Here is a 14,014-nt window from a genome sequence, read left to right as displayed (position 1 = left end):
ATCCTGTGGAGGTAAGTTGTCTGAATGGGACAACCCTTTTAATAAATGTGATGCAAAGCACTCGGGCGTGTTGAAATCCAACAGCTCAATCCTTCTTTAGGGTCCATTCGCACGTCCGCAACGTGTTTTGCGGATGCGCAAAACACGGACAGCGGCAATGTGCGTTCCGCATTTTGCGGACCGCACATTTGCCGGCACTAATAGAATACGTCTGTTCTTGACAAGAATAGGACATGTTCTATTTTTTTTCAGGGAACGGAATTGCGGGCCCGGAAGTGCGGAAATGAATGGAATCCGCAATTCCCATAGGAATGAATGGGTCCGCAGTTCCGTTCCGCAAAATGCGGAACGAAATTGCGGACGTGTGAATGGACCCTTAACCTGACATCATCGAGAACCTGGAGATCGGGGCACGCTGCGTCTGTCCTCGCCCAGTATAAGGGAATCGTAATTTTTAAGGATGCCCCTTATTTTTATTTTTTAAGGGGGTTTCCGCCCATAGATCTCGACTTTAACAAAATCCCATGCGACTTGCAGCGTGTTGGGCGGTTCTCGCGGCATATTGAAGCGGTTAGGCTAAGATCACATTTTCCCACATTCTGTGTATTTCGCCGCCTGCTAGAAGATCCGTGCGAAGTGTCGTATTGCGTCGTAAAACCCATTCAAATCTGCGGCAGTTGTGCCATGTGTGAACCTGGGTCTATTCGCACCGACAGTCCGCCGTATGGCGATACTGTGCCGTCCATTGCCCGCGTTATGAAGGCACGTATACGGGTGCCTCTGCATAAGGCCGAAAGTACGTTATTGTGGCATCCGTTGGGTTAATGGGAGCCCACGGATACGTTTGGGGTGCGTATGCCGTATGGACGAAGGTATAGATCTTTAAAGGGGTTTTCTCTGATTTAAAAACGTATCCCCTTAGCCACAGGCGATTCCGAGAGCGCAGAGTCGTGCCCCCCCCCCCCCCCAATTTGAATGGAGTGCTGTGCTGACACCTCCTTTAAAGTCTATGAGACTGATGACGACAGACCCGCGCTGTCCTCTGCTGCCTCTGTCAGAATGGCGTGCGTTCTCTGCCAGCACTCCATACAAACGGGGGTGCAGACTGCTGGGAGCCCCCCCAGGGATCAGACACATGATCCCCTCACCTGTTAGGATAGGGGGGATACATTTTGAATCTGTGCAAACCCCTTTAAATAAGACCTTTCATCAGTTTTTACTTTATAAAATCAACGCCCCGCCCTCACGCTGTAGCCCACGTTTAGTAGACGCCATAGCGCTATATATTTTTTCCAGATATGCTTCTCCGTTGTGCCCCCCCGTTCTGGCGCCTGGTAGGCTAATTAATAGCATCGGTACAGGGAGGGGGAGATGGCCGCTTTTCTCAGGGGGCGTCTCCTTGCCATAGTGGATCCGTTCAGAAGAATTAGTTTCATAATTTCACGCGATGGCAAGCGCTTCCGTTTTTTAGTAAGAAACATAAAGTCTTAAAGGGGTCGGCCCATCTCGCACACTGGCGGCATATCGCTAGGATATGCCGCCCATGTCAGATACTTTAGGTGCGGGTCTTGCCTATCTCTAGAACAGAGACCCCCAAAGCGATGGAGAGCGCACGGCGCATGCTCGGCGTTCCCAAAAGAGCCGAGCAAGCACACTCGGCTGTCTCAGGAATAGACCGTACACTCTCTATTCACTTCTATGGGAGTTCCTGAGATAGCCGATCGTGCTTGCTTGGCTCTTTTGGGAACGCCCATAAAAGTGAATGCCGAACATGCGCCATGAGCTCTCCATTCACCAATATGGAGCCGAAGGGGGGGGGGGAGGGGGTGACAATGTGCCCATAACACTTCGTCCTTATCATTTGCCTGTCAGTTTTAGTAAAAAGTTTGCAGTGGGAATTCTTAAGGATCTGTCTGGGTGACAACTTTGAATCTTCCTGCTTTTTCTGCTTCTCCCCTTTGCTGCCTGTGACTTGCACGCTGCTGCGCAGAACGCAGTTCATGGCACCTCCTGGGCCTTTGACTTGCGAATGCCTGGTTACTTCTTTCCAAGTCAAGATGGCAGACAGAAGCCAGTATGTTAGGGGTGACGTGGGGGGTGGGATTAGAACATTATAATGCAGGCCAGGTTGGGGGGGGGGGGGGTTTGCCAGGGTATAGCACATCCCACCATTTGTACAGAGTATCTCGTTGTGCCAGGGTATAGCACGTCCCACTATTTGTACAGATTATCTCGTTGTGCCAGGGTATAGCACGTCCCACCATTTGTACAGAGTATCTCGTTCTGCCAGGGTATAGCACGTCCCACCATTTGTACAGAGTATCTCGTTGTGCCAGGGTATAGCACGTCCCACCATTTGTACAGAGTATCTCGTTGTGCCAGGGTATAGCACGTCCCATCATTTGTACAGATTATCTCGTTGTGCCAGGGTATAGCACGTCCCATCATTTGTACAGAGTATCTCGTTGTGCCAGGGTATAGCACGTCCCATCAGTTGTACAGAGTATCTCCTTGTGCCAGGGTATAGCACGTACCCATCAGTTGTACAGAGTATCTCGTTGTCAAGTGAATGTACTCCCATATTCTTTCTAATGATTTGACCCCGATTTCTTACAGCCATTACTCTAGAGAGTTCTACGACCGCTATGCTCAAGGTCAAGAGAAGTCGGTGGTGAATAAGATGCAGCAGAAGTACTGGAAGACCAAGCAGACGCTGATAAAGGTTACCGGAAAGAAGGAAGATGAGCACGTCGTGTCCTCGGACTCGGACCTCGATGCCAAACTTGAGGTTGGTGTCAGGGGTTGTGTGATGTAAAACAAAGTCAGTAAGGTATTAATCAGTTAGAGGAGTTTTCCTTCGCTTAAAGGGGTTGTCCAGGATTAGAAAACCATGGCTGCTTTCTTCCGAAAAATAGCAACGCACCTGTCCATGGTTGTGTCTGGTGCTGCAGCTCACCTCCATTGGAGTCAATGGGGCAGAGCTGCAGCACCACACAACCTGTCCTGTTTTTGGAAGAAAGCAGCTATGTTTTTATTAAGCCTGGACAAGCCCATAAAGGGGTATTCCCATCTGAACATTTATGGCATATCCCACCTCTGGACCCTCTCCTGCCTCAAAAAGAACGGGGCCCCGTCTAGCTTCACCAGGAATGGAAAGGTGGTAACGTATTCATGGCGCTCTACAATTAACTTATATTGGACCTCCGAGAATAGCAGAGTAAGGCCTCATGCACACAACCATATCCATTGGCGGATGAAGTCTGTGTGCATTTTTTGGCAGACCCATTGACTTCACTTTGCGGACATACTTTATCTTTTTGAGGAACGGACATACGGATGCACAAAGCACGTGGATAATCCTTGTTCTTTCCGCATCCTTCTGTCCGCAAAGTGAAGTCAATGGGTCCACAAAAAACACGGATGTAACACGGATGGTATCCATATATTGAGGACCACAAAATACATACAGTTCTGTGCATGAGGCCTGAGTGCTGCTATTTTAGGAAGTCCCATAGAATTGAATGGAGGGAGCCACACAAGTGCGACCATCTCTCAAATTATTCTGAAGAGGAATAACTGCCAATCAGATATTGATGACCTTTCCTGAGGATAAGTCAGCAATATTTATTGCCTGCAAAGCCCGTCAAAACTCAAGCTCTATAGGAAGGTGTAGTGAGTGTGATCTATGCAGAGGCCAGTTATAGAGGGGGAGCGGAGCTGTCTGTCATTCACCGTCCATGGTATGAAAATAAAATTTTGATTCGAACAAAAGGTCATTTTCTCATAAGAATAGTAATACATTTACAAATATATTACTGTACTGATCCTGAGTTATATCCTGTATTATACTCCAGAGCTGCACTCACTACTCTGCTGGTGCAGTCACTATGTACATACATAACATTACTTATCCTGTACTGATCCTGAGTTATATCCTGTATTATACTCCAGAGCTGCACTCAGTAATCTGCTGGTGCAGTCACTGTGTACATGCATTACTTATCCAGAACAAGATAATTCCTGAAATTTGGGATAGTGGACACGTACTGTAGGTGATGCATCTGCTGATAATACCTCCACAAGGCACCGGTTTGATAATTTTTCCTCTTTTCTCCAGCTTTTCCATTCTATCCAGCGGACGTGTATGGAGCTGCTGAAGGTGATTGAGCAGTATCAGAAGAGGATTTGCTGTAAGTTTTTATGTGTTCTCCTGTCGTTCAGAGCACAATCAGCGCCCTCTTGTGGGTAAGGCTACATTAGCGTCTTTTGCGGATCCGTCATGTATCTGCAAAAACGCTTCCGTTACCATAATACAACTGCATGCATCCGTCATGAACGGATCCGGTTGTATTATGTCTTCTATAGCCATGACGGATCCGTTTTTAACACCATTGAAAGTCAATGGGGTACGGATCCATTTTCTATTGTGTCAGAGAAAACGGATCCGTCCCCATTGACTTACATTGTGTGTCAGGATGGATCTGTCTTGCTCCGCACCACATGGCGGACAGAAAAACACTGCTTGCAGTGATGGGAGCGCAACCAAACGGAACAGAATGCATTCTGGTGACTCCGTTTTGTTCAGTTCAGTTTTGTCCCCATTGACAATGATTGGGGACAAAACTGAAGCGTTTTCTTCCTCTATTGAGATCCTATGACTGATCTCTATAGCGGAATTGAAAACGCTAATGTGAAAGTGGCCTTAAAGGGGTATTCTCATCTTAATGATCACTGTTAAATCTGTTAATGATTTGACAGTGATAATTTTTCTAAATACAGGTTATTACCCAATTCCCACCCCTTTTTTTTTTTTTTAGACAATAAGTCCCCTCTTACCTGATGTTGTCTTTGGTCTCCCCTGGTTCTGGCCACCTCTCCTGTCGAATCCCGCTGGGCCGCGCTTGCGCAGAAGACTGAGGAGCAGGGACAGTGTGAGATCCTATTCACCCTGATAGAGATCTATCAGGGTGAATAGGACAAGGGTTCTAGTCCCTAAGGGGGCTAAAAGTTAGTTTAAAAAAACACGAGAAAAAAAAATAAAAAAAAACGTTAATAAACATATTAATTTTCAGCAGATTTGTGTAGGATTTTATTTTATTTTTTCAAAAATGAAAATTACCAGAATATCGGTATAAATTATCGGCTTGAAAGTTCACAAATTATCGGTATCAGCCCTAAAAAATCAATATCGGTCGACCCCTACCAGCAAGTACACGCCCAACTTGCTGGTAGTGAAGAAATTTGCATATGATAAAAGTGTGATTTTTACAAGAAAGAAGCCACAGACAAAGGTAGGACATGTATGACTGCACTCAGCTGACATCAGCAAATAGCTATTGTCGGCTAATGAAAATTGCACAAGGGGGGGTGACAGAAGCCTTTAGGTACTGTTGTAGCCTGCACGGCCGCCAAGTCTCTGCACTCCCTGATTTATCTTGTCCTCATGAATATTAGACATCTTATTTCTTTTTCTTTTTTCTTTTTCTTTTTTTTTGCGTCTAGATGATTATTTGCTTATGTGCTTTTCTGCTGTAGTATTTGGAATACAATGCTATATATTCCTAGTACTGTCAGATCTGTGAAACCTGCTGAGAGTTGTAGTTTTTAAAAGGCTGAAGAGCCATAGGTTGCAGAGCCCTCGTGCGGTCTGATTTTTGTATCTTATTCTTTGCTTTCTTTTCCTTTTAGTTTTATCCCAAGAAGAGAACGAACTGGGGAAATTTCTCCGTTCCCAGGGATCTCAGGATAAATCAAGGGCTGGGAAAATTATGCAGGCCACGGGAAAAGCTCTCTGCTTCTCTTCACAGCAGAGGTAAGTGGTGCTTTAGAAAGAGCTCCCGGGGATAAGACAACCTATGTTGAAATGTCCTATAAAGGGGTCCTCTCCCTTCAACAAGTGGCATTTATCATGTAGAGGAAGTTAATACAAGGCACTTACTAATGTATTGTTGTTCTTCTTCATATTGCCTCCTTTGCTGGTTGGATTAATTTTGTCCATCACATTATACACCGCTTGTATCCAGGGGTTACGACCACCATACAATCCAGCAGTGGTGGTCGTGCTTGCACACTATAGGAATAAGCCCCAGCCTATGTGCACTCCCACAGTCCCGGCCACTAGAGAGGCTGGCGCTTTTTCCTATAGTGTGCAACCACGACCACCACTACTGGATTGTATGGTGGTCGTAACCCCTGGATACAAGCAGTGTATAATGTGATGGACAAAATTAACCCAGCCAGCAAAGGAGGCAATATGGATAATCACAATACATTAGCAAGTGCCTTGCATCTACATTCAAAAAGCAATAGGCGCATCTCTGCAAATAGAGTGGATTAGAAAAATCCTACCGTTTGTGCCTACAGCTCCTATGCAGAGCTATGTGTTCAGTGGCCTCAATGTTGATATGTCCCCAAGTGGCGCATGACGGCTTGGGTTGGGACATCCCCTTTAATGGGTGAGTGGACTTGGAGTAATGCTGGCCATACACGAAAAAGGGTGATGTAGACATTTTGTAACGACAGCGTTTGAACAAGCGTGACAGATGGCGACCTATGGCAGATAGCTGTGGAAAACTTGATCTGCCATATTGAATTTGTGCCGAAGGACAAATCTGCATCCAAGCAATGGATCCCAGACCCGGCCACAAGTCATGGCAAAAAATCAGTCGGTGACTTGTTTTAACTATTGGCACCATCATCTAAACCGACAACCTTCATAGGCAGATTGTGAACAACAGGTTGGAAAACGTGCACTGGCAATCACTAATGCGTCGTCGGTTCAACCCTTTCACTACCAGAGTTTTTTTTTTTTTGTTTTTTTTTGCGTTTTCATTTTTCTTCCCTATTTTCCTTGAGCCATAACTTTTTTTATTTTTCTGTTCACATTGCTGTATGAGGGCTTATTTTTTGCAGGACAAGTTGTACTTTTTAATGCCTCCATTAATTGTGGCATAAAATGTATTGGGAAGCTGTAAAAAAAATTCCAAATGGGGTGGAATTGGGAAAATAAACGCAATTCCTCCACCGTTTTATGGGTTTTGTTCCCACGGCGTTTAGTTTGTGGCAAAACTGACCCATGCCCTTCATTCTCTGGGTCAGTACGATTACAACAATACCCCATATGTATAGTTTTAAAAAAAAATCTAAATAGTGTAGTGTAAAAATAAATGTAAACTTATACATTTTATTAATTTTTTTACATCACCATATTCTGACCCCCATAACTTTTTTATATTTGTGTCTACTGAGCTGTTTAGGGGCTCATTTTTGCGGGATAATCAGTAGTTTTTATTGATGCCATGTTGAAGTGTGCGTGACTTTTTGATCACATTTTATTACTTTTTTTTGGGGTAAAGAAGCAATGAAAACAATGGCAAATTGGCCATTTTGACCCTTTTTTCCATTACGCCATTCGCCATATTGGAAATCTTTTTTTTAATATTTTAATAGTATGGGCGTTTTCGGTCGCGGTGATATCCTTGATGTTTATATTTATTGTTAGGTATTTTATTTTTTAACTATACAGAAAGGCGGATGATTTAAACTTTAATATTTTATTTTTGAACTTAAAAAAAAAATATTAGAATTTTTTTTTTAAGCTTATATATGAGCCTATAAATTATGTTTTTTAATTTTTCATTATATACTATCAAGGATTTTTAAAATGGGATTTGGATTGAATTTTTGCTCATTTCTTATCCTGATAAATAAAGAAAATAAGAATTGCAGCATGAACGCTATAAGCCTCGTCCGCGAGGCTTACAGTGTACAGCACAACTACCGATGCCCCCATTGGCCGCACAGGGCAACGGTAGGAAGCCCAGAAGCACGAGCTTCTGGGTTTTTGCGCATTTAGATGCTGTGATCTCACTTGTTCACGGCATCTAAAGCCTTTAATTACCGCGATCGACATTATTGCAGGTCACGGTAATTAGCCGAAGGTCTCTGCTGTTTGAAACGACAGAGACTTGCCGACCATGACGCCCGGTGCACGTGCGAGCGGGTGCCATGTTCGGCGCTGGTAGTGAAAGGGTTAACACTGCTGGCAAGACTAGTTATAAAAATGGCTGAAACAATTATTCCTAGTCTTAAAAAAGGAATTCATGCAGAGCAAATTTATTAGGAAGCCGGTGTGTTCCGAGTTCTCCTTTAACCCATTTCCAGTGTAGAAGATACATAAAGTGTGTAGATCCGGAGATGAAACTGTGTGCGTCGATAGGCTTCTGATCCGTTTCCGCACTCTTTCAGGCTGGCTCTGAGAAGTCCTTTATCTCGTCTTCACCAGGAGGTGGAAACCTTCCGCTACCGAGCAATATCCGACTGCTGGCTGACCGTAAACAGGATGGAGCAGGCCCGAACTGAGTATCGTGGGGTTCTCCTGTGGATGAAGGATGTCTCTCAAGAACTGGACCCCGACTTATACAAGCAGATGGAAAAATTTAGAAAGGTATTTGTATACATCCAATCCTCAATATCATTGTTTTCTTATCTAAATTTCTTAAAGGGGTGTAGGTCAAATTCAAAGGTAATTTGTCAGAATGAGAAAAAAAATTGGGATATTTGAGCTCACGGGGTGCACGAAATCCGGAAGCGCTCTTCGCTTCTCTTTAAAGGCTATGTACACCTTCGGGGACAATTTTTTTTTTTTTTTATATGATTGCATTTAAATTATTTTTAATCATTTTTTCAATTGGTTTTTATTAAAAAATATTGAGCCATTCTGTGACCAAGGGTTAACTGTTTTTCTAGCTGTGTGACTGGTACTTTTACTTTCATCTATTAACCCTTATTTCTAAATTACTAAGGTCATAAACACTTATTTAAGCCACATTCTTATCAGTAAGATAAGAACTGAGCTATAATGGATGTTTATAACGTCAGAGAGTAGAGATAAGGAGCCGTCAGCTGAGCTGCCTGACAAGCGGAGACGAAATGCAGACTCTGCTAGTAGATAAACTCAAAGCTGTGAAGGGAAAACGGCTCATCATTATTAATAAAGACCAATTGAAAAAATATTTAGCTTAAAAAGAGTACAATGCATTAATAAAAAAAAAATATATATATATATATTATAAATTGTACATAGCCTTTAAAGTTACCATTTGCAGATGATCCAGCAAAATAAAAAGTTTTACTTTATTTCAAAGCAATAAAAACTGCAACCACCATATCAAATGTCCAAGTTCAAGGGCACAAACACTTAACGGATGCATTTCTTAAACTAAGATGGGTCAGAAACGCCTCAGATAAGTGGCTGTTCTATTCAACTTGGACATTTGCTATGGCGGTTTCTGTTTTTAATGGCTTTGAAATAAAGTAAAACTTTTTTTTGCATACTGTAATTTGTCAAAATGTCATGTATGCTGCGTTCAATCATATGTATGCTGTGTACTGACTTATTGGAGGCCCAGCGAAGTGAAGATGCTTACCTGTCGCCTGCTGGGTCTGTGGGCTGCAAGATGGCGGCGACCACTTCCTCTGGCTAATTCCGGGAGCCTTTTATCCTGTTCAGGCGCTGAACAGTAGACGGACGCATCCAGGACCTGTGAATATACAAGCAGCAGACTCCACACCATTTGTGCATGATGCTGCTGCACCCATTTGTCGTGCCCGCGCAGAATAATTGGCTACCAGAATCAGCCAGCGGAAGTGGTTGCTGCCATCTCGCAGGCCATTGATGCGGAGGGTGACAGGTAAATTTGATTACCTTACTGACGCTGGGTCGGCTGGAGGACCGTGTGCAGTCACGTATGCTTGTATGGAGCGTACATAACTAGATATGGCACTAGTATTAGAAATCGGCCAACCCCTTTGACATATATTTTTGTAAGAGTCAAGGCCCTGCTTTTCTAACACCATTCTCAAGTTAATGGGATTATCTAGGAATTTGATATTGATGGTTATCAACATCCGATTGGGGGGGGGGGGGGGGGGGGGGGTACGTTTACCAGCACCCCAGGCCAGCAAGCTGTTTGAGGAGGCCGCTATGCTCATCGGAGCTCATGTGAGCAGTGCAGTCTCTTCACAACATACCATCACAGCGCCGTACATTGTATAGTGGCTGTGCTTGGTATTGCAGCTCAGCCCCATTCACTTGAATGGTACTGAGCTATGCCTAAGGCTACTTTCACACTCATGTTTTGGGCGGATCCGTCATGGATCTGCAAAAACGGATCCGTTACAACAATACAACCACATGCATCCGTCATGAACGGATCCGTTTGTATTATATGTTAGGCTACTTTCACACCTGCGTTAGGTGCGGATCCGTCTTGTATCTGCACAGACGGATCCGCACCGATAATGCAAACACTTGTATCTGTTCAGAACCAATCCGTTTGCATTACCATGAAAAAATAATAATTTTTTTTGTTCATGATAATGCAAACGGATCCGTTTCGACTTACACTGACTTATACTTTTTTAATTGCACCATATTGTGTCAGTGAAAACGGATCCGTCCCCATTGACTTACATTGTGTGCCAGGACCGTTTGGCTCCGCATCGTCAGGGGGACATCAAAACGCTGCAAGCGGCCTCCAGAGCGGAATGGAGGCTGAACGGAGGCAAACTGATGCATTCTGAGCGGATCCTCTTTTTCCATTCAGACTGCATTAGGACAAAGCTGATCCGTTTTGGACCGCTTGTGAGAGCCCTGAACGGATCTCCGAAACGGAAAGCCAAAACGCCAGTGTGAAAGTAGACTTAGCCGTGTGACTGATGTATGGTGGTGTCACTGGACTAGGAAGAGCCCCTTAGATCTGATAGTGATCACTTGTCCTGAGCATAGGTCACCAATATAAAATTTCCAGATAACCCCTTCAAGGCCGGATTCAGACGTATTCAAAATCTTATGTGTTAGGTACTGCGCGACCTATACCCCCTATTGCTTTCTTTACCAGTGTGGCACCATGAAAGTACGCAGTAACTATTACAGAAACTTTTGGTCCTCCTGGTCCACCGTAGCCACTGCCGTGACGTCACGCAGCGCTCCGAGCGAGCGCGAACAAGCGGCTCCTTTTAACCACGAGCTGTGCCACCGGCCGGGGCAAGCTCCACATTTTTATAAAAAACTGTTATTACCACTAGGGCTCAGCCCCCTACACCTTTCCTCATCCCGAACGGCACCAAAAAGAAAAGAAAAAAGAAGAAAACTAGAAAGACGCAGGAGAACAGCCCTTGCAGAGGAACATCCAGGATAAAGATATTCCAATAAAACTGTAAGTTTCTGTAATAGTTACTGCGTACTTTCATGGCGCCACACTGGTAAAGAAAGCAATAGGGGGTATAGGTCGCGCAGTACCTAACACATATATTGTACACATCATTGATTTGATTTCCAACGGTGGCGATACCGTTGCGGTACCGCTGCGTCAGTTTAATCCAGTGCAAGCGCCGGTGTATCACTAGTGTATTAAAAATCTTCCCTATTGCGGTCCCAATACACAATTCAGTCCATATGCCTCTGTAGGACTGGAGCTGGCGTCCGTTGGAGATCATTGTCTACAGATCTGTGTTCAGTGATGCATAGAGCAGTATAGTGCATGTCCTGGGTTTTTCAACATGGGCCCTAGGTGTATGGGTGTCTGTCATGTATTCCTGCATTAGACGCGGACGAGCCGCGCTCTTACATCAGCATTGCTGCTTATTGAGCAGTGATCATGGGGATCGCTCCAGTATTCGTGTCTGTAGCCAGACGTATCTGACATCGTTCTTGACGCCTTGAATTCTCTGGACCATAAATTATTCAGTTCGAGTAACTTTCTCATCAGCTGCAGTCTGAAGTGTGGACAGCAGGTGGCGATGTTGGCCCACTCACTCTCTGAACGAGTGATCTCCAACCTGCTGTTGCAGAACAACAACTCCCATCATGGTCGGCCATGTTGAGTGCTGTCGTTTTGCCATATTTGCAGAGCCACAGGTCTAAACTAAGATCACCGGAGATGCCATAGTTGATAGCTACTTCACGCTTTCTGCTTGGCCTGCTAGTTCTATGGAGAGAGATAAGAGGCTGTCGGGCATCTCTGGTGCCACCTCTCTGACTAATACCCATTTATTGTCCGCGGATCCCTCCAAAATCGGTGGGATTCACCATAAAAATCTCCAATTTTAGAGATTAATAATCACTTCATAGCGCAGCTACGGTTTCATCAGTAGGTTAGGTCGTCTGTACATTACTTCACCGCTTTTGTAAGCATTTTGATTGGTTTCTTGTGTCTCCATTCACATCCAAAGCTGCTTTCAGAATTCTGTCTCTCTTTAAAAACTGAGAAGTGACGCTCCACCAGACTCGGTCAGTCCTGTGATCTAGCCGCTGAGCTCTATCTAATCCTATCTGACCTCCCACAACACCTTGATCACTGGTAACGAGACGTTAGCAGAATTTAGCTTTGGGTGTGAACAGAGAATAACATTTCCTATGAAGAAAATCCGTCTAACCCCCTTCCCAAGCGACGGATTTACAAGGCTACTGACGAATGTTCTAATACTCTAAGGCAGTGATGGCTAACCTCGGGCACTCCAGCTGTGGGGACACTGCGACTCCCAGCATGCTCCATTCAGCCAAGCAAGGGGGCATCTTGGGAGTTGTAGTTTTACCACAGCTGGAGGTTAGCCATCACACCTCTAAGGTATTCCTGGAGAGTAAGGCTCCATTCAGACGTCCGCCCTTTGGGTCCGGATCCATTTATTTTCAATTGGGACGGAAAAGACGCGGACGGCACGGCACACAGTGTGCTGTCCGCATTCACATTTCCGCTCCGCAAAAAAAATAGAACATGTCCTATTCTTGTCTGGACAAGAATAAGCATTTCTATTGGGGTGCCGGCCCGCTGTTTTGCGGATCCGGGCGTGTGAATGGACCCTAACTTGTACGCTGCCCAGGAGTTGGCGAGATCCAGACAGGTCAAATGAATGAAACTGAAAGTAGGAAATGACTACACGGTGACTGCATGCTACCACCAGGGTATTGAGGTGCCCCCTTCCCTCGCAGGGTAGCTGCATTGCTGGTGTGGGGGGTTTATATATAGAAATTCCCTCATTGTAAGGGATTACGTCAGCGCTCGCAGATTCCTCTTCATCTGTTCAATTATGCAGGAGAGGGAATTGGAGGTCGCCCAGTTGGAGTGCGCATTACTGAGCGCGAGGACCTGAGAAATGACAGCCGAAGGGATCGAAGGATTAAAGATCTTCCTGCTGCCTGATGCAATGGGGTATTACATGATGGAGGGGGGACGCAGGAGGTTAGATCATCACTCTCATCAGCTTGTGAATGCATCAGACATCTTGGCCCCTATCCTTCCCCATGGACAAGGATGGAAATATCGCCGGCTGGCATAGATCATTAACCCTTCCCTGACGCTCCTCATGCACTGACTACTTTATCACCTGTGATAGGATAGCTGTAACGGACAGACACCCTCTCCTATCGCCCCCTCAGCTGCCAGTTTGACACTAGGTGGTCCGCTGCAGACTACCCATCTCATGGCTCTCCACAAAATGCCTATGTGGTATATAAGTCTTATGTTTTGTTCTCAAGGGCAGCTGTTTAGAACACATGCACACTCTGCTGAGCCCAGCATGCCCGTACGTGCTGGAGGGGAATAAGGCCTCTTTCACACGAATGATACGGATTAGGTCCGGATGCGTTCAGTGAAACTCGCACCATTTTGCAAGCAAGTTCAGTCAGTTTTGTCTGTGATTGCGTTCAGTTGTTCAGTTTTTCACGCGCGTGATAAAAAAAACTGAAGGTTTACAAAAAACATCTCTTAGCAACCATCAGTGAAAAACGCACTTGCTTGCGGACGCAATGCGTTATTCACGCAGCCCCATTCACTTCTATGGGGCCAGGGCTGCGTGAAAAACGCAGAATATAGAACATGCTGCGATTTTCACGCAACCCAGAAGTGATGGGTGAACAACCACGCTCATGTGCACAGAACCATTGAAATAAATGGGTCAGGAATCAGTGCGGGTGCTATGCGTTTAAGTCTCGCATTGCACCCGCACGGAAAAC

General features: G+C 45.0%; 1 protein-coding gene across 5 annotated transcripts in view; it reads left to right on the top strand.

Moving 5' to 3' along the window:
- ICA1 (islet cell autoantigen 1) overlaps positions 1-14,014 on the top strand; it is a 70,501-nt gene that overhangs the window by 34,512 nt on the left and 21,975 nt on the right. For all 5 annotated transcript variants that reach the window (XM_040431246.1, XM_040431245.1, XM_040431249.1 and 2 more), the window contains exons 3-6: positions 2,617-2,788; positions 4,118-4,190; positions 5,689-5,812; positions 8,248-8,446. In XM_040431246.1, coding sequence (XP_040287180.1) covers positions 2,617-2,788; positions 4,118-4,190; positions 5,689-5,812; positions 8,248-8,446 — 568 coding nt within the window. The remainder of the gene's footprint in view (positions 1-2,616; positions 2,789-4,117; positions 4,191-5,688; positions 5,813-8,247; positions 8,447-14,014) is intronic.

The sequence above is a fragment of the Bufo bufo genome, chromosome 5 (genome assembly GCF_905171765.1).
Source record: "Bufo bufo chromosome 5, aBufBuf1.1, whole genome shotgun sequence".
In the NCBI taxonomy this organism is placed as follows: Eukaryota; Metazoa; Chordata; class Amphibia; order Anura; family Bufonidae; genus Bufo; species Bufo bufo.
This window is presented reverse-complemented; position numbering and strand designations above follow the sequence as displayed.